The following is a 20,889-nucleotide window of genomic DNA, read 5'->3' as shown; positions in this document are numbered from 1 at the left end:
GTATAGAAAAATATTACACCATCACCATCATAAAACATAGTAACAAGATTTTACCAGCTGATCCCTTTGAATTTTTTCCTCAATGAGGAATAAGGATGCTTCTATTTCTTCTGATTGGGATAGGAAATAGATTTCTCATTGGGAATCCAAAGTCAACATCACAGTCATTCAGATTTTCAATGCAATTCATAATAATTTCAAAGTATTGATATATTATGGAACTTGAAAATAAATGAAGTCATGTGTATCCCATTGTTGTCACATTGTCAAATGACTTATGTATACTACAAGTCTATGGTAGTATAATACTACAGAGAATGGTTAATAAACATAGATTTTTCTTATGAAAAATAAGATGATAGGTGATTTAATACTTGCATACAGATTTCACATTTTTGTTATGTTTTGGAATTTTTTTCAATTTATTGATGGTTATTTTTAACCAGTTATACTTATACCACCATGTACAAAAAAGGGATCCAAAATAACTCTGCAAAAAAAGTGAGTGATTTGTCTATTTTCTTTTTTCTTTTATAATATGTATATCAGACCTAAAATGATACAGTATTACTGAAACACTCCAGGACTAATTGGCCTTTTTATTATATTCATGTTATTTATTTATTATGTATTTATTACAGCTAAAGGCATATGCCATAGCAGAAAGAATAAACTTAATATACATACTAGTATGTATATATATATATATATATATATATATATATATATATATATATATATATATATATATAATATAATTATATAACTGGATATGTGTATATCCAGCCTACTATAATCTAAATTTTGCAAAATTATTCTTTAATAATTTGCCTGACATCTCTGGACAGCTGATAAAACAAATCTAGGATAGATTTCAATGTACTGCATCATAATTTAGATGCATAATTTAATCAAGTATTCTATAACATAACAGTTGATCAAATTTACTATATTTCAAAGTAGTTTCTAAATCTTTACTTTGAAATAAAAGTTTAAAGTTTTTTTTAAATAATTTAACTAAATGTCAGAGTGGGCAGGTTATAACTATAACCTAACCTGCTCTCCCAAGCAGAGAAGAAGTTTGAAATTCAAACCATAGCTCCTCATTATTGTTTCTCAACCTTCATTCTCTTGCATTCTAATCAGTAATGCATCCTGACCGGGTGATTCAGGGGTACACACAGCCATAATATGAACAGGGTATACAGCTACCTGCAGGTCTCAAACCAATAAATTGATATTAGTCAGTTGGACTTCAACAATATCACAATAATAAAAAATTATATTAATTTTTTAAATAATTTTACCACTAATTTTTTTGTAAATTTCTTCTGAAATGATAAGAAAAAATTTTCTGAAAAATTTCCCTTAAAGAAGACTATAAAATTACATGTAATGTAAGTGTATCTACCCACAAAGTTTTTTCTAGTCAAGTAAAAATATGTAAGTAGAGGCTCTTTTAACATATAGTTATTACCTTGAAATATAATTGAAAAAAAATTAGTATTAATTTTGTATTTCATTTTTTATCTGACTATGAAGGGGTAGTAATCTGTTCGGTTACTGTTTGCCATGGCTGAACTAATTTTCATAAATAAGACATTGATATCTTTGGATATTTGTAAATTTACAAAAAAAGATGGAACTCTTTAAACATTTAATATCAATCACATTTTGACATAATTTGTTAAATATCAGTAACACTAAAAGGATTATTGTAGTCTGGATTTTTTTTAGTTTTTATATCCAAATTGTTTCATATTATGTTTGTTTTAGTGACTGTCATATCAATCGAGCTGCATATCCAGCATTTCAGTTAAAAGGATTATTCAATGTGGATACAATATCTGAATCAAGACAATGGGATTCAGTTGAAAATAAATTGGTTGAAATTAAAGTAAAGTTAAATCATATGCAACTATTATCACCCAATTTATACAATCAACTTGATAATCTTTTACAAGGTTTATCTGTAAATATAACTGCACATCGCACCCAAGTAGGTATTTCATTAGTTTATTTTTAATTATATTTATTATTTTAGTAATTCTAATGATATTTTTAAAAATGAAATAATTCAAATGAAAACATACGTTTTTTATGAGTGCATTAATTAGTTGTTTAATAGCTACATTAATTAATCAGTTTTACAATGGAGTGCTTCAAGTTATGCAAAATAAAAATAAAATTGAGGGTTGATTTTGCTAAACTATGAGCTACAAGGATAACTGATTTTCTTTTACTTCCAACATCAGTGAAGATAAGGTGCTTATTAGAATTTGATTAAGTATCATACAACATATTACAAATTTTTATTAACCTGAGTTACATTGAACTATCCACCGCTGAACTATTTTGAACTCTTGTAAGAAGATTATATATAGTAAATAAATAAGAAGGAAATATGTTACAGTCATTAAAATATTTTTAAAAAAATTCACATGTACAAATTATAAATTATTTGAAAATTGCCTTTTATCTGGATGTCATGTTCAAATCCTCATGAGGCATGCCATTTATCACATACCAAAAAAATGCATTTATTACAGTAACTGTTATTGGGTATCAGCCTATTATTGCTGGATGAATAAATAAATTAAATTAAATTTTAAAATATTGCAATAACAAAATTTTTTCAACCTGTGGTCAATATAACAAAATATGAAAAAAGAATAACATATCATCTTTACAATATATCTTATGATTCAGTTTTTCATGATTAAAAAGGTGATAAGTAAACTATTAAAGATAATAAATAAAGTAATACAATATATATATTAGATGTAATGTATTATATATATATATATATATATATATATATATATATATTAATAAAATAAAACCTTTAAATTTTAACTTGTGAAATTGTTACCAAACAAAGAAAGTAGGAATCACGTAAACATGAAAATAATTTAACATCAGCTTAACATCCCATGCACAGAAAATACTTACTAGGCTAGTTTACAGGCAAATAGAAAGTCTGCTAAGGGTGTATTAGATGAAGACCAGTTCAATTTTAGAAAGAGCGCAGGGAGAAATAAGAAGACTATTCTGCTCTAAGATTGGTTTTAGAAGCAGGCTTAAAAATAATGAATCCACCAACATGACATTTGTAAATCTGAAGAAAGTATTTAATTAGGTTGAATGGAATAAAAGAAAATTTGACTTAAATATGGGGAGATATATATAACCTCTACATAATCTCTATATATAATCTTAATAAGTTATATATAACCTCTACAAGAATGAGGTGGGAAAAAAAGAAAAGAATCTCTCTGATTCAAAAAGAAGTGCAAAAAAGATGTAGTCTCTTTCTTTTATTTTTCTACTAATGTAATTTGTGAAGTAACTGCGCAAGAAGACAACATAAGGATGTTTAAGATTTGTTCACAATAATGTTCTATTGGCAGAAACTAAAACCTAGTTACTAAGTGGATGATTTATTGATAAAGGAAAAATTTAATCTGAAAATAAATATAACTAAATAATGATTAAAGTGTGAAAAAAATCACAAAAAAAATCGCAACCAATCACAGAAAAAGTGAATGATATTCTGGCAAAAATTGAGAAAAACTGACATATAAGCAGTTATGACATTGATAATGAGCTAAAGACCCTTCTACCAATCAGTCTTAAACCATTAAGAGAAAATTAGTTATGAAAAGAAGTTCTACATTTGGGTGCCAGATATGACTCAAAAAAATTTACTCAATCAAATTTTTATTGACGAATCTCTACTAAAACATAACAAAATTGAGCCATTTTTGAAGCAGTTGAACAAAAGTGATGAAAAGTGGATATTCTATGACAAAAATGTGCAAAAAAGATCGTGGTCAAAGTGAAGAAAAGCTTCACAGTCTGTGGCAAAGCCCACACTGACGCCCAGTAGGTTATGCTGTGCATTTGGTGGGTTTGGAAGAGTGAATTATGAGCTGTTGCCACTAGGTAGAACGATAGACTCAGACCTGTACTGTTGACAGTTACCATGATTACTCCTAGCAATTCAAAAGAAATGGCCTGAACTGGTCAACAGAAAGGATGTTATTTACCACACTGACAATGCCAGACCAAATACATCTTTAGTGACCTGTCAGAAATTGAGAGAACTTGACTGGGAGATTTTAATATGTCCACTGTATAGCCAGACCTGGCACTGTCAGACTATCATTTGTTTTGGTCTTTGCAGACCAAAATGGTAAGTTAGTTTCAAAAGGTTCTTGTGAAAACCATGTATTACAATTTTTTGACCAGAAACCACAGAAGTTCTATACCAATGAGATTATGGTGTTGCCAGAAAAATGACAGAAGGTCATAAAAAAATTGGTGCTTATGTGGTCTCATAATTTTATTTCCCAATAATAATAAATGTACCTCAATTTTAGCCTTCAAAGGCACAATACTTTTTAGACAACCTGATATAAAATAAATTTAGAGAAAATCCTGAAAATATTTATGAAGTGCAGCTAGAATAGTAAAACATAAACAGAAAAAAACAAAAAGGATAAAATACAGTGCTTTAAAAAAAGGGAGCATTAGAATGCTGAAAATTTTATTTAAAAAAATCAAAAATAGCAAAATATTGCATAAATACTAACTAGGTTGGTGAGCCATGTATTAAGACATCCATCCATTAATCTTATGTAGAAGGATATGTAAAGGATAAAAATTGTAGGAGAAACTAAAGATTGGAATATGTAAACCAAATAATTAATTAATGATGTAGATTGTAACAAATATATTGAAGTTGAAAAATTTATAAATAACAGAAATAATGACAAACAGCATTAAATCAATCAAGTAACTGATCACTCCAAATAAAAAAAATATAAATAACAATTTTTCTCTTGCCAGGAGTTATACTTTATTTGCTTTAATCCATAATATTTTTTGGTGAATCCACCTTCAGGAATATCACTTTTTGGTTTAATTTATAAATACAACAAATTATATTTAAAAGAATAAGATATTAAAACAGATTATGAGGAGTTCTTATGTAAACCAATTTAATGTGATTTATTCCTATGATTTATATATTTTTATTCTTCCTATAGATGAAAGAAGCTGTCTTTATTGGAATAACATGTTTAAATTAAATTCCTTTATTTACAGTTTTATCTACATTCAAATTTAAATGCATATAGATTTGAAATATTTTCAATTGTTTTTCTATTTTATTTTTATTATTACAATTTTTAATTATTTATTAAGGTAATTTTCATTACTTTTGAACTGATCATTTTTTTTTTTGGCTTGATGATATCACCACATAAGCTTGAAGATTGTACGTGGGATATGGAAATGGAATTTTGTAGTATGTGTAAAAACGCTATGCCTGACCAGGATTCAAAGCCAGGACCTCTGCGTAAAAGGCAGAGATGCTACCACTCCACTATGGAGATCAGTTTTTTCTTTTATGCATTTTGTATAATTTGGTACTATGTGTAATTAATCATTATGAGTTTTACATATTATTTATACCTTATACAGAAATCTGAGTATGACATATGCTTATAAATAATAGGTAATATTTGTTTATATCTTGTTTCCACATTAAATTCTGAGGTATTACAAATAATTTTAAAATCATTAAAAATGGTAATAATAAATAAGTAAAAGTCAAACAGAAACATAAAAATACTTAACATTTCACTCATATTAAAAATTTGTAAAAAAGTTAAAAATTATATTTTGATAATGTTTTTATTGTGTTTGACATTTAGCAATGAAAATGACAAAATTATTTATTATAAAGATACTGGACTAAATTTAAATATTTTTTAACTGTCATTAAAATGTTTTTAATAACATTTTGAAGCCATTATCAGATACATTAATTACTGTAATTTTCATGCTAGAATTCCTGTTAAAATTATTTTTTGGCAGTTTTTGAAACACAAAGAGACATTTATTTATTTCATCTATACATCTATACTTTTCTCTGGTCATTAACAAGTTTATATCCAATTACATTTATCTTTACTTATTTTTTTTATATAATAAGAATGAGGTTTCCAGCAGATGAAAAAATGCCAAGCTTGACTGAAATTCAGATCATGAACTTCCCAGATAAAAGGAAGATACTATCATATTTAAGATATGATGAAAAAGTTTGACATATATCTATTTATTTAATAAATTGTTTTATCATTCACAATATTCAATTTTGTAAAGATGTAGTCACCTTTTTTTTATGTGCAGAATATCAAGGATGTTCTAAATATCTGTTGAATTCCTAAATATTTGTTGAATTCATGATTATGTCTTAATAAATAATTAATAAAATGTATGCTGCATGTTCATTGTTATATGTTTTTGTATGTTCAACATGTGGTTGATTACGCTACCTATTACAGAAATTTGAGTGTTTTGCGATAAAAAAGCTACTATTATAATCTAGCCCTGAAGATGAAACTGATACTTCAAAAACTGAAAACTGATAAAAAACATTTATTTTACTTATTTTATTTTTCCCTATAAATGAATGTCATTTATTTAATATGCATATTCTTTAAGTGTATCTTTATAGCATTAATAAAAAAATAGAGATTTATTCTCCTTTTGTAAATTTTACAAATTAATTTTTATAATTACAGCTATCAGAGCCACTGATGCGATCAGACATGAATACATTTGCTGGGCAGTTAGATAGTATTGGAAATCAACTGCAAGATCTTTCAACAGCTTCAAGATTGGAAACTTTAACTACAAGGACAAGGAGGCTTTTAGCCACCCATATAGTTCCTTTGGAAGAAAAGATGGTATATTAATGTATATGTGGATGTGAATCTGAGTATGCAAGTATTTGCACATACACCTGTAACTAGTATATTTTGTTTTAGAATTACAGTTACTAGAATTACAGTTTTACATACATTATACCTAACTATAAAAGTTAAGACTGACGTACAAAAAAACATTTATAGATGACAAATTCATTTACAATTTTATTTTTAAAAAAACTGTTTTAAATGCTCATGGTATCATCTGGTTTTGTGTGTGTGTGTGTGTGTGTATATATATATATATATATATACACACACACAACTTTAATTTAAGTTTAATATATATATTATAGTTTAATATATATATATAATATCACATTTAATATATATATATATCTGCAGAGAAGTTGTAAATGCTCGTTGTATTCTTAGGAATACTACTAGAGTAAATTATAAAAATTTTTTATACCACAAGTTGTTTACATGAATACAAACAGCAGATAACCACGAAGTGAATTGCAAGATACATACCTCAAAAAATTGCTGATGTATTAACTTTTTGACTTACTTCTACAGCACCAAAGACAACACAAATTGTTGAACACTATGAGAGACATTTTCGGCTTCATCCTGAACAGCAGCTAACCAAATTTTTGTGCCATGTAGCTACAGCTTTTTAAATAAGATTTAAAATTGGCCTTATTATATTTTTACATTTCACTTGAAGTAGTGTCCTGAACTAAATTTTTGACATAGCTCAATATTTCTTTTGAATAGATCAGGATTTACACTAAATTATTTTTCAATAACAAGAAATTTAAAAATTTTTCTTTACAATATCCATCTCTATTTTAATTATGACTAAGGTATCAGAGGTAACAGACAAAGATAAAATCAGGGTTACTTTTTCTGAAAGTAATGATATTCATGATATTTGCTGCACAGATAGTCCCTGTGGTGAACAGAATGAAGTTACCGCTTTCCAATTTGAATATTAATGACCTTTCGTAGGATTCATCATGCCAATTCACCACAGTATATTTTGCTCAGGGGAGAAGGTTTAAAAACTATTTCATTCCTCAGTTCCTTATAAGCCTGACAAATGATGTTAGTTATTCTTGATAATGGCTATGCCATTTTTTTAAATTATTTAGATTTCATATACAATTATTGAAGAACACATGTCCTTCAAAACACATAGCATACAGTGAACATAAAAATAACATAATTAAAATCAATCACCTTTTTCATAAGCTTATTTAAATTATTAAATTTTACATTCCTAGGTAATTATGAAACTTAATAATTTACTAAAATGTATCAGATATTCATGTAAAATTTCAATAATTGAAAAGAAGTGTAGGTTTTTACAATATCAAAACAAGGATGTAGAAAAAAACAGGTTTTGTTGTTTATAATAGTTTTAGAAAAAACTCATTTATACATTAGTGCTTAAATAGATGCAAAATTTTGTTGTAGACATAATAGTTAGAAATATATAAATAGTTTGAAATTTTGTTGTAGATGAAAACTAGTAAATAGAATAAATGCCTTTTTTTATTCATTACAACCTTGAAGATGGTAACAAATTTATGAAGATGGAATATGAAGTTGATGACATGATAAACAGTAAGAAGATTCTGGAAATCATCTTTGCTGGGAATTAAACCCAAGACCTGGATCTGGATGTAGAAGCCAGAATAAAAATGTCTACATGAACTGGCTGAGTAAAATTAGAGATAAAACTCCAAATACTATTAGAATTAAATTCTTTGAAGTATGGCATATAATGAAACTGGAAAAAATCTACATTTAAACAAATATTATTATTAAGAATAAATAATTTATGAGTTTAATTTATGCTTTTTATAAATACAATTATTTTATTTATTCATACAAATTTAGAAGTACTGGAAATTAAGAAATGCAATATTAATATAAATAATAGGGTTTTTGACATTTTAGAAAGATTCTACATATTTACATATAAAAAAAAGTAAATTTAATTTGATCAACCTACATACAGTGTGTGAGGATGACACAATCATAAAATTTGCTGTAGATAGCAGCACTTCTTTAGACACTGATAATTCATAATATTTTAACTCTGTACAGTTACATAACTTTGGACAGCTAGTCTATATAGTTTTCTATTTTATTTTTATTATTGATTTTAATTTTGTCTTTTAATGTTATTTTATTAATGACTTCATATTTTATATATATGAAATTTTTAATTTTAATTTACAGTTTAAATTTTTGAATTTAAAAAAATTTAGTTTTATTTCAGTTTTGATGTAACTGAAAAAGATCTTTTAACAATTTTAAATCTCATCTACAGTATAGGGTTTTTAATTTTAATATGTAATTTGCAATGAACAATCTGAAAAATTATATAGAGCAACTGATGATGCGAGGTACTCACGAAAGTGCTCTTGCTTGGATTATGGAGTAAGGTAGGTGTCATCCTATTTTATTTCATTTTATTAATTCTGTACTTGGGTTGATCGGATTAATATAATTGAGTTGATGGAATTAATGTAATTTGAATAGTGCAGAGGAATATGATATCCAACAGAATCAATTTTAGAAAAATAATATATATACATATACAATGTGTTTATTTCATTTGTTTATTTTTCCATCAGAAAAACCTGATGTTCCAGTTGTCAGCTCTTGAAGTACAATTAGGACCTCTTCGCCGCCAAGTTGAACAGTCTATATCACATTTAAAAACAATCCAGTTCTTTATCGACAATCAAGGAAATAATATTGCTGATAAGGTAAACAAACATTTTGAATGACATTATATTTGAAAGTACTAAATTTAATAACAGCAGAGAATAGTTTCCTACAGTTCGCATTGGTTAATTTATATTAATATTAAAATTGCAGTAAAATGTAATCTATAAATATATTATTGGGTAATTATAAATAAAAAACCTAAAACTATTTTGTTAAGTTATTTTGTAAGAATTTTTTATTGACCAGCTCAAATAAATACTAAAATAAAAATAGTTTTCCTCCAGAAATTATAATAATATCTGAGAATAGGCCCAAGTATATTAATGAAACACCTTACATCCCTGAATTTCAAGATATTGTGTTGGATAGATGCAACCAGCTAAAATATAAACTGGGTATGACTATCATTGTAGTACTCATAAGCAAAAGAAATAGTTTATCTCTTCTTGGCTAATCTGTTGAATACACTTGCTTGTAAGCATAGTTTATATTATTTCTTGTTTCTTTATCAGTCTTTAAGAACATTATTTACCAGAAGTTATACAAAAAAGAATCAAAGCATCAACCATATTTTCCATATTTTTTTAATATAATAGATTTGATGAAAATTTACAATGAAATATAAACAAAGTGAGTAATGAAATCATACCTCGGAAATAAAATTCAATGTATCATACACTTTCAATGTATTCTTAAAACTTTCATTCAAAGAAAATGCTGAATTCAATAGCATTGTGTCAGTAACATCAATAAAGGACAAAACTGACATTTATTGATTTCATCAATATTGAACTTGTTAAATTTAGGAAAAGTTCAGGAAAATGCAGAAAATATATCTGTCGCTCATAAAACATAAAATGTTTTATTCTTTTCATTTTATTTTATTTTTACTTCGTTATCAGAAAGAGTGTTGATTTATATTATTTTAACCTTCTATTTTTATTTTCTTAATTTTTAATGCCTGCTTGTAATTTATTTTATATATTTTCTAGATTTTTATTTTTTTTAATTATTATAGTATGGTAATTTTATACTTTTTATGAATTTAATATAAAATTCTGTACCACATTATAATATAATAATTATGACATATTTGAAAGTAAATAAGTATATATTTAACACATATATAAACATATTCACTACCATCTAGTTTTTGTTTATTTAGAAAACTGAAGAGTATAAGAATAGATTAATGAGTTACATCGATCAGTACCGAACTCACTTAACCCAAACAGTTAATAATGATATTGCTAGATGTCAACCAATTTGGAATTTGTTTCATGCAACAAGACTGATGATTTGTAAACATGTTATGGATCCTTTGGTACGTTAATAATTTATTTATTTATTAATGGATGTATGTTAAATACAGCAGAGCATAATTTTATATTGAAGTAATTCATCTGATTTTAATGTGAATAATATATAAGAAATGAGAAATTTCATATATCTCCAAAAGAGACTAACTTTTAAGTAAATACTTCATTAGATTGTTTACTTAAGTCAGTTATAGCAGCTGAAATCATTAATATCACCAATGATTTATGCTCTTTGTAACTACAAGTTGAAGCTAAATTATATTTTTTTTTTATGGTTATGACAAATGAATTTTTTAATGCATTAAAAATGCCAAGCCTCAATAAGATTTAAGCCCAGAACCTTTCAGATTAAAGAGATTCTATAACTCTCTCAAGGAGGTTGGCTGTCAGTTTACATAAACAATTTCCCTCTTAAAAATCCCATAAGGAAACTGTTGAGGCATATTTGTTACAGTAGGTATAGAATACACTTTATTCATTCACATCATCCTCATTCATCCTCTGAAGTAATATCTTACGGTGGTTCCAGAGGCTAAACAGAAAAGGAGAGGTGTACAATAAACAAAATATTGCTTTAACAAACAAAGTTTTATGCACAATTAATATAACTATATTTTTACTTCAGAAACATTTTTATTTTGTGAGATCCCAATGGCTAAAAAAAAATCATTACATTGCGATTTGTTAGAATAGTATTAAATTCAGCCTGATACATCACATTACTCGAAAAATAATTATATAATTTTTCAGTCACACATTAATGACAGTGACTGTTTATGTGTAACTGAATCACTCATTCTAGCCAACATTAACAACTAAAAACTTCCGGAATCAATTAATAATAATATCCACTTTTGCAAACAATAATAACAGAAAAATTTTCTGTTTACTTAGCATAAAACCTTAATATGCTTAAAAAAATATTTCGATACATAATTACTTACTCATTAAATGCTCAAAATTAAGGTTTATTTACTTGTAATTAGTATTATTGCATTTAAAACATAATCAAAAGTAATTTTATTAAAGAAATTTTTTTATAGACCAGCCATTTTTTTAATGCATTTACATTAATACATTTTGAAGTAATTTTTTTAAAAGCTAAATTACTTTTGATTGTGTTTTAAATGCTATAATACTAATTACAAGTAAATAAACCTAAATTTTCTGCATCATATTTAATGTGTAATTAATTATATATATTCAAATATGTTTCAATTAACCTCTTCAAAATTATTTTATTCTAGCCATAAATGTACAGTCAAACCTTCCTAAATCAAACCTCCTTAATTCAAATAATTCCCTAAAGTAAATATTTACTTAGTCCCCTTGAAAAATCCTGTTTAAATCGAATTAAATCACCTCCTTTAGTCAAAAATTTCAAGGACTTGAGATACATATTATTTCTTTGATGAAAACGTTTTTTTAAATGTTTTCAATAAAGAATTTACATATTGTATATGATTTCCAAAGAAGTATAGATAGCAGTAAATTCACTTTAATAGTGCATAGCGATAGTGTGGGCTGGTAATTTTATCGTGTACTATATGCCTAATGTTAATCAACTTCCGACTTGTTTATTTCCCTCGCTGGTCGCCGGAGTAACTGTAATCTGAGATACGGAAGAGGACAAGTTTTGTTCTTTGGTCTAATTTTTATCGGCTTTCTATTCAGATTACCATAATTATATATAAGTACTATTTTTAAGTGTTACAGAGTAATATATGCTTTAACCACTTGTACCTTTTCTTAAATATAATTAATTGTATATTTTGTGATGATCAATGTAATGATTAATGTTTTATTAGGGTTTTCATGATCCTTCCTAGCTTATGGGTAGACCCTTTTCTTTGTTCATGGATGCATGGATAGTGGATGTATTGTGTGTAATGTATTAATCAGTAATAAAGTATTTATTTGTGTTATTTTATTCTGTCTTGATACGTTTTGATTAAGTTGTTTCTTATAACCAGACTACTATCATCAAAACCTTTTCCTGTCATCCATCTATCTTAATCGGTTTTTGTTAAATACACAATAATTGCTATTTGCATGAAGAAAACTTATAAAGCAAATTAGTATCAATTTCAGTGATCCATAGTCATTATGAATCTTAATTATTATTATTACATAATGTGGCTTTTAATGTTGATGTATTATCCTTACAAACTTATTTATTTCCAAAATGTTTTCCTTTATTTTCAAGATGTTTCAGGTGTCATCAGATGAGATGCAGTTCATTCCCCTTCTTCTTTCCCTTAAAGAACCAATCTAGAAGTTTTTATGAATAGTATTCACTCACTTTGCCATGTTACATCACAACTCCATGAGCAACAAAATAAAGTTAAATGTTAACAATAACAAAAACAAAAAATTGTCTGCATAGAGTTGTAACAAATTATAAATACTGTACTAATATTGGTAACAGCTACTGGGCACAGCATATCACAGAAAAATGTTCCCAGAACCAGTCATTCATTCAGTATTAATACTGAATACCAATTTCACATGTATGAATTAGTGTTTAATTACTGATAATGGAGAACAAGGTTTTTTTTTCAAAAAATATTTGTTTCTTACATAGTTTATAAGGTTATTATTACTAGTTTGTAAGGTTGTTGTTATTACTAGTTTTTTAGGTTGTAATATGAATATTTAATTTTATTATGATATATTTGTTCGCCAATAAACATATTTTGAAATGAAAAAATATCTGCTTCACATGATATAAAAATTGATACGAGTATTAGAAAAGGAGAAGAGATATTCATTTCTTTAATATTGAATATTCTCATTGTTGAAATTAGAATAAATTAATTTTTTATAATACAAGAGCATTTAATAATAAAATAGATCTGGACAGTGTTAAAATTTTTTGTGCAGCTGAGTTATACTATACATGGTTTAATCTTTCGCTCATCTTTAACTCTTGTTGTACCAACTACAATATTATATTGCTTAAGGGACAGAATTTACCTTAACTACCTCTGTATCTAAATATCATTAGTTAATAAAAATTGATTATTCTTATATATATATATATATATATATATATATATAGAATTATTCAGAATTATAAGCTGCTTAAGTTATATGAAAAAGTAAACTGTAGAAAAATAAAAATATAGGGGTCCAAAAAAATGTACTCACTGTTTGTAATTAAATAATATCTAAACAAAAAAACTTACCCTCACAAATCTAATGTGTAGTGTAAGGTATTAAATTTATCATGGTAGGTGGAGCTGGCAATTTATGCCACACATGTGCAGGTGATTGTTGGTGGAACAAGCCAGTCATATTAGTCAGTGCAGCAGAAGACAGTTGAGTAGCAACATTGGCTGAAGTTTGCTTATCGTTTGTTGAATGCAAGGCTGTACTGAAGTGATACTGGAAGTACAAGAACATTCATGAGGTATAACGGCTGTAGCAGAGAGAGTTTAAAGATGTGCACAAGAAAAGATCAAGCTGACCACGAACACCTACAAATCCGACATCCAGTGCTGTGGTGTTGCAACATTTCACCAGATCATCACAAAAATCAGTGAATCAAGGAACACATGAAAGTGGGGTGAGCCAGTCAAGTGTAAGATGCATTCTGAAGAATGCAAAGTGGAAAGTCTACATTCCAAGACTGCTGCTATACGTGAATGATGATAACCCAGATCAAAGACTGTATTACTGTGAATAGTTTTAGCACATGGTGGGCGAGGATGAGGAATTTGCAGGGAAGATTGTGTAGACTGACTAGGTGCAATTCAAACCTAACAGTACTGTGAACTGCTATAATTATGTCTACTGGACTCCTGAAAATCCTCATGCTCATGTGGACAGGGCAGTGAATCTACTGGGAGTTGCTGTGTGGAGTGGTCTATCCATGGTTTGATTGGTTCCATCTTCTTCAAGGGTACCATAACTGATGAGGTGAATCTTGATATGCTTCAGATAAGGATTTTGCCTGCCATTCAAAATCTGTATGGTGATGAACTTTTACGTGCAACAAGACAAAACCTTACCTCACTACCATTGAGATGTCAGGTTGTACCTCAATAAAACTCTATTCAGACACTGGGTGGTTCAAAGAGGTGCTGTTGAGTACCCATCTCAGTCTCCTGATTTGACACCTCTGGACTTCTACCTCTAGGGTACCATTAAGAATGTATCAACAAAAACCAGCAACAATCGACGAGCTATATGAAAAAAATTGTAGAGTCGTGTGCTGCCATTACGCGAGATACACTAACTAGAGGGTTACGATTATGTGTTTGAAATGACCACCATTTCGAACACATACCATAATCCTTTCTCAGTGCCAAAAATTGTCATCCCAAGTCAAATTTGTCATAAGATATAGACTAGCAAATAGTGAATATATTTTTTTTAGACCCCTCTGTATTTGTTACATAAATTAAAATTAATAATTAAAACCTAATAATTCTAATGATGTTTATAATTTTTTTAACATAAATTTAATTTGACTATTTTTTTTAACCAGGAGAAAAAGTACAAATTATTTGATTTTTAAAGCTATTTAAATTGAAAGACAGATAAACTGCTAGCAGTATCTATTATCCATTTATGTTATGGCCTTATAAGTTCTGCTTATTGTCAATAGTCTTGTTTTATTTTATTCGCCAGTACAGATCATAAAATAAAAATTTAATATAATGATTATATCATAAAAAAGAATATATTTTTAATAAATTTTATTTTCAGAATGGCTTTTGGTTTTCAATTGTGTGGTGCCTGGTTGTTTTGTTATTAGCAACTCCTGTATGTCTGAAACTTGTTGATTATTATCGAATTAAGGCTCACTCAAGTCCTTCACATTCAAGGTAATATAACTTTTCTTTATTTTTGTAAAATATAAATAGTAAAACATTAAAAAATATTTGTAATGAGTAATCATTACAAATGACTTGATTTTGTACTTATATAATAAGTATAAAATTCATCTCACAGGTACAGGTCATAAATACACGAACATTATTCTAAAACATAATAAACAATAAAGATCCACATTAATACACACAAATATTATGAAACATAAAAATATACAAAAATTGCATATTTAATCAAAACTCAAATCCAACATTATATAAACAGGATTTTCAACTACATTAAAAAAAAATCACCAAAAAGCAATAAGCACCAAGATGAAAACAGCAACACCAGTTTGCTGTAGCTATCCACAAAAGCAGCTAAAAGGAAATTATGTTTAATATGTTTACCTCACATCTAAATTCATTGCTGTATAAATAATAATTAATAGCTAGCTGTTTTTGTTCCTAAATTCATTTACTACAGTCAGTTTTGTCATTTTAGTTAAGAAATTTCATATCTGTTTTTCTAGAATGATATAATTTTCATCAGTAATATCCCACCTACTTACAAACCACTTTTTTTGTCAGTGGCCCATTCAGTTATATTTACAGCACATTTTACACTATAGAAAAATAAATGTTAAATGTTTATGATGTATACAAAAATTTAAAAATGAATTGTTCAAAAGAGTATTGATACAACTTTTTCTTTTACTGTCTAGTGTAAACTATACAGAAATTTCTCAAATTCACTTATCTGACTTTCAGTTCCTTCACATACTTGAGATATTATTACTATTTAAAATTACTGTTATTTTTAAGATTAATATTTTTTTAATAAAATTGTTACAAACAATACATCATTTTTTTGTTTATTCTTTATTAACAAGTTAAATATATCAGAATAAAAATAAAGGGTAAAAATACACATATTTTTAAAAACCAAAAGTAAAATAAATGTACATTTTTTTATTTATATGAAGAGGATTAAAAAACAGAATTACAAACTAAAACAGAAACAATCTATTTTTATGCATAAAAACTCATTGATTTTTCTTAAAAAATTTTCTGACTGGAGGGAAAAATTCATGACCTTAGAAAAAAAGATTTAAAGCAATTAAACAAATGCTAGTATTTCATAAAGAATACTGGTCAAGCATATCAAAATTTATAATGAGAAACAATTTAAATTAATTCATAGCATCAAGCTTCATTATGAAACAAGTTTTATAATACATTTAAAATGCAAATCAATTAATTTTATTTCATTTGAAATAATTTATTATCCTAGAAAACACAGTATAACCAGAGAATAATAATAATAATACATACATACACACTTCTCTTAACTAAAGCAACGAAATCAAAGGTTTGTGGAAAAATTCTTTGAATTATTTTAATTGCACAATAAAGAAATTTTGAATTTGAATTAATAACAGCAAATCACTAAGCTGTGTTATGCTTAATATTTCAGCAGCCCTTCTGAGACTCTAATGTCTAATGAACAGGGAAGAGATTGGGCAACACCAAATGGGTAAATATTATTTTATTTTAGTCATCAGTAATTTGCTTAATTGATGTTATCACCCACTCCTTTCTTTTCTTTAACTAATTCAGACATGTAATATTAGTTAATTTTGCTAATAGTTGTAATACATTTCATTTCTTTGTCTTGTTGCAAGATTTTTGTACAAATTTCTCTTCTCTCCAGTCACTTTGAAGCATCCTGATTTCAATATTTCAAACTTTATCAATCCATCTAATTTTCAAACTTCTCCTGTAATATTACATTTAGGATTCTTTTTCTTTTTTGATTTCCCAGTATTTCACTACCATAAACCATTACAATTCATACAGTGTTTTTAAGATTTTGTTTTTTTTAGAATTCCTGTTAAGTTAGTTTTTTACATGTCTTACCTCATGTCATTTGCAATTTTCATAAATAAATAAAATCAACCTGCAACTGCTTGTATGTTGTCCCATCTTATGCTTATCTTTTTACTGCCCCATCTTCTGTTACATTTTGTCATTTTTGTTTTATTTTATTCAATTACAAAGAAAATTACTCACCAATACATTCATGTCATTCATTATTATTTTTTTTTTTTTACTTTTCTAATTTCTCCCAAAATAACAATGTCATCAATTAATTTTCTTCATCTGTTGTCAAATTTTCTCCTTCAATTATGGTATTGCCTCTTGTACGTGTAAGTTCAAAAGCAGTAAGTACAGACTATGTCATTGACTCATTCCTTTACAAATTAAAAATTTGCTGTTTTTTGTATTTTACTATTACATGAATTTTTTCTGATTAAAAATAACTGTTCTTTCTCAACATTTCACTGTGACTGCTTGAAATTTTAAATGTTTTTACTCATTTTGCAGTATCAACAGTCTTCCATATATCACACTCATTCTGAAACTAGACTGGTCTTTGCCTAATACACCTTCCACTGTATATACTATTTCCCTATAAATTAGTCATCCTAGCTAGTATTTTTAGGAATAAGATATAATAGTAGTTAGACTGACAACACAGAAATCTTCACATTCAACTGCTCCTGCTGAAAAATATTCTTATTCCTGCATTTTCATTATTTGATTCTGTGTGAATTATCCTATAATTCTATGACCAAAACTTCTTATCTTTCACATTTTAACCTTAATAAACCCTAGTATATTGCTTTAACTTCCCATATTTTGTTTTAATTTATTTAGCCTACAGATTGTATTTACACTTTAACTACTACACATTCTGACTTCAAGACTCATCATTTTTTATACTTTTTGATGACATCCTCTTGAGCAGTCTCCAAACAAGTCAGATTATGGAATTATTTTTACCCCCCAATATTTTTTTTTTTTTGGTTGTTTGTGGGCGAAAAACGCTTGGGCGTTATCATCGCCCGGTCCCAATATTTTAAACAAGTGAATACCATCATACTGAATTATTAAAAAAATGATTGAAAAAGACATTTCCTTAGAAAATTCAGTTGTAATTTTCTACTGATTTCAGCTGAACACTCCTCTAAGCCTGAAATAGATTATGTTGTTATCAGTCATCAATTAGCTGGTGATCTTAACAATTACATAAAGGGTTACTTTCATCTTTGGAATAATCATTTATTCTGTACCTCCACAAATAACTACTTATTATGGTACCAGCTGTTATAGTAGTGCGCTATCAACATCAAATGCATTCCAGCTCCCGCAATGAAGCTAAAGTCAAATGATTAAATAGAGGAAAAGACGAGTGAGGAAAAAGGAAAATAAGAAAGAGAAAAAGAATATAATAGTGATGTTTCAGGTAAGCTGATTGTGACTGGTGAAATATTTTTTACCATGGTAAAAATTATTTCACCATCCTCCATATTGACACAATATGGAGGATGAAAATTAAGCCAATTAACATCACATCTCTTCAAATGAATGTTGCTATGAAATTTAATATCTAAGACTAATGTAATTTACTAAATATGCATATGACTGATACTTTCTTGCAATTATGTATGCCAGTAATGTAAAAATGTATTTCAGATTTTAGTTGATGGTTCATTACAGTTTTAATTTGTTGATTTTTGTAAGGAAAGATCCTTATTAAAAAAATTTATTTTACAGGCATATTGATAACAGTGGCGATGGAAGATGGTAGACAGAGAAAAAATATATTTATACTTTCATTTTGTTAATGACTAAAAACAAAATAAAATTATTATTACTACTTCATTATCAACATTTTATTGCAGATTTTTATTATCTTAACAAATAATAATCATGTAGTATAATTATTAAACAAATGAAGTTAAATCTACATTCCTAATAAATTAAAAATTAAAAAACATACAACTAAAGGAGCTATGTAATAGTTTTAAAAAGATTTTTTGGAAAAATATTTAAACATGTTTGGAAAGTGAGTATTTTTTTATTTTTTGGTTTAAACACATTTTATCATGCTGATCAATAAAATTCTAATCAGTTGGCTTAAATTTTAGTTCTGTTTGTTCACATCTGTTCGTTACTGGAGTGACTTTAGCATTATTTCATTTAAATTGAAAAACAGTCCATTAAGGTATTTTTTTTATCCACTATTTATCTGCTTTTGAAGAAATATAGAAACATCTGTACTAATTACATAATATTTTAGAAAAATTATTGTTATTTTAAAAACATGAAATTTATTTGTTACCCATGAACTATTATGTCTGCTAAATCTATTTGAATCAGTTTCACTGTTTTATAAACTTTCACGGTCAAATTTTTGATTGTGCAAGTATATCCACAATCATTATATTTTTGTACATACATTCTCAGAATCAACTGATCAGCATAAAACTTTGTAAGTAATTTCATTCATCAAAGTTAATCATAATCTGATTATTTGGAAGCATAATTGGTTAAACAACAATCTTAGTAAAATAAGAATTTTAATTTTTCATAAATAAACAACAGTTTTCCAGAAAAAACTAAAATATATATTTACATATATAAACGTAGATTATTTGTTATTGGCAGCACTGTAGAGGCACCCAAATATGAGGCTACATAAAGTAATCCTATTTGAGAGTTTATTTTTAGCATGTGCCTAACATCATCTTACAAATTTCAATGACATCTACAAGTATTAGAATTCCATCATTTCTCTCAGCGCACCATGTTATAAGTTTACCAGACCTATTAACTGCAGTATATTTATTAGAATCACAAAAAGCACTGAATCATTACTACCTCTTTGTTTTTGGTATTTCTTAGTACAAATTTAAATATGTTCAGCATTTTGTAATGAAAATTATACACATATTTTACTTGCTGTGTGAATTTTTGTACAATGCTGATAAATTTACATCCACATAATTTTTAAATTTTCCTTCATAATAAACATCATATGTAGAAGAAAACAGAACTTTGATTGAGGAAAAGAATTCTATGGTGGAAGTGTATTTTTCACATCTTGACATTTTATCTTCAAATTCAATACCCAAAAACTTATTGGTTAACATGTAATCTAGTGCAGCTGAGTCACATATTACATACTTTTAACAACTATATGTTATCTAAGTGAACAGTAAAAAGAAATACAATGACTGATACAATATATTTATTGGAAAATCATATGTTAAATTATTCAATTAATCAATGAATTATTTGATACCTATAAAGTTATATAAATTGATGGCAGACTCAGTCATTATGATAGCAAATAATCCAAGATCCCTCAACCAAAACTTTTGAGGTTCCATTGAACCACATAATAATAACATATGATGATAAAAATGACAATGAAAA

The 20,889-nt window shown here is 27.0% G+C and overlaps 1 protein-coding gene across 2 annotated transcripts in view; it reads left to right on the top strand.

Annotated features, from left to right (window-relative positions):
• prom (prominin) overlaps window positions 1-19,497 on the top strand; it is a 98,382-nt gene extending 78,885 nt beyond the window's left edge. The window contains exons 11-17 of one of the 2 annotated variants that reach the window (XM_075366280.1): window positions 1,777-1,999; window positions 6,594-6,758; window positions 9,371-9,505; window positions 10,633-10,791; window positions 15,500-15,618; window positions 17,081-17,140; window positions 19,225-19,497. In XM_075366280.1, coding sequence (XP_075222395.1) covers window positions 1,777-1,999; window positions 6,594-6,758; window positions 9,371-9,505; window positions 10,633-10,791; window positions 15,500-15,618; window positions 17,081-17,140; window positions 19,225-19,258 — 895 coding nt within the window. In that variant the 3' untranslated portion in view covers window positions 19,259-19,497. The remainder of the gene's footprint in view (window positions 1-1,776; window positions 2,000-6,593; window positions 6,759-9,370; window positions 9,506-10,632; window positions 10,792-15,499; window positions 15,619-17,080; window positions 17,141-19,224) is intronic. The other variant, XM_075366281.1, reaches the window with a different exon arrangement.
• Window positions 19,498-20,889: the final 1,392 nt, after the last annotated feature.

This window comes from Lycorma delicatula, chromosome 5 (assembly GCF_047948215.1).
Source record: "Lycorma delicatula isolate Av1 chromosome 5, ASM4794821v1, whole genome shotgun sequence".
In the NCBI taxonomy this organism is placed as follows: Eukaryota; Metazoa; Arthropoda; class Insecta; order Hemiptera; family Fulgoridae; genus Lycorma; species Lycorma delicatula.
The sequence above is the reverse complement of the archived record's forward strand: the minus strand, read 5'-3'. Positions and strand labels throughout refer to the sequence as shown.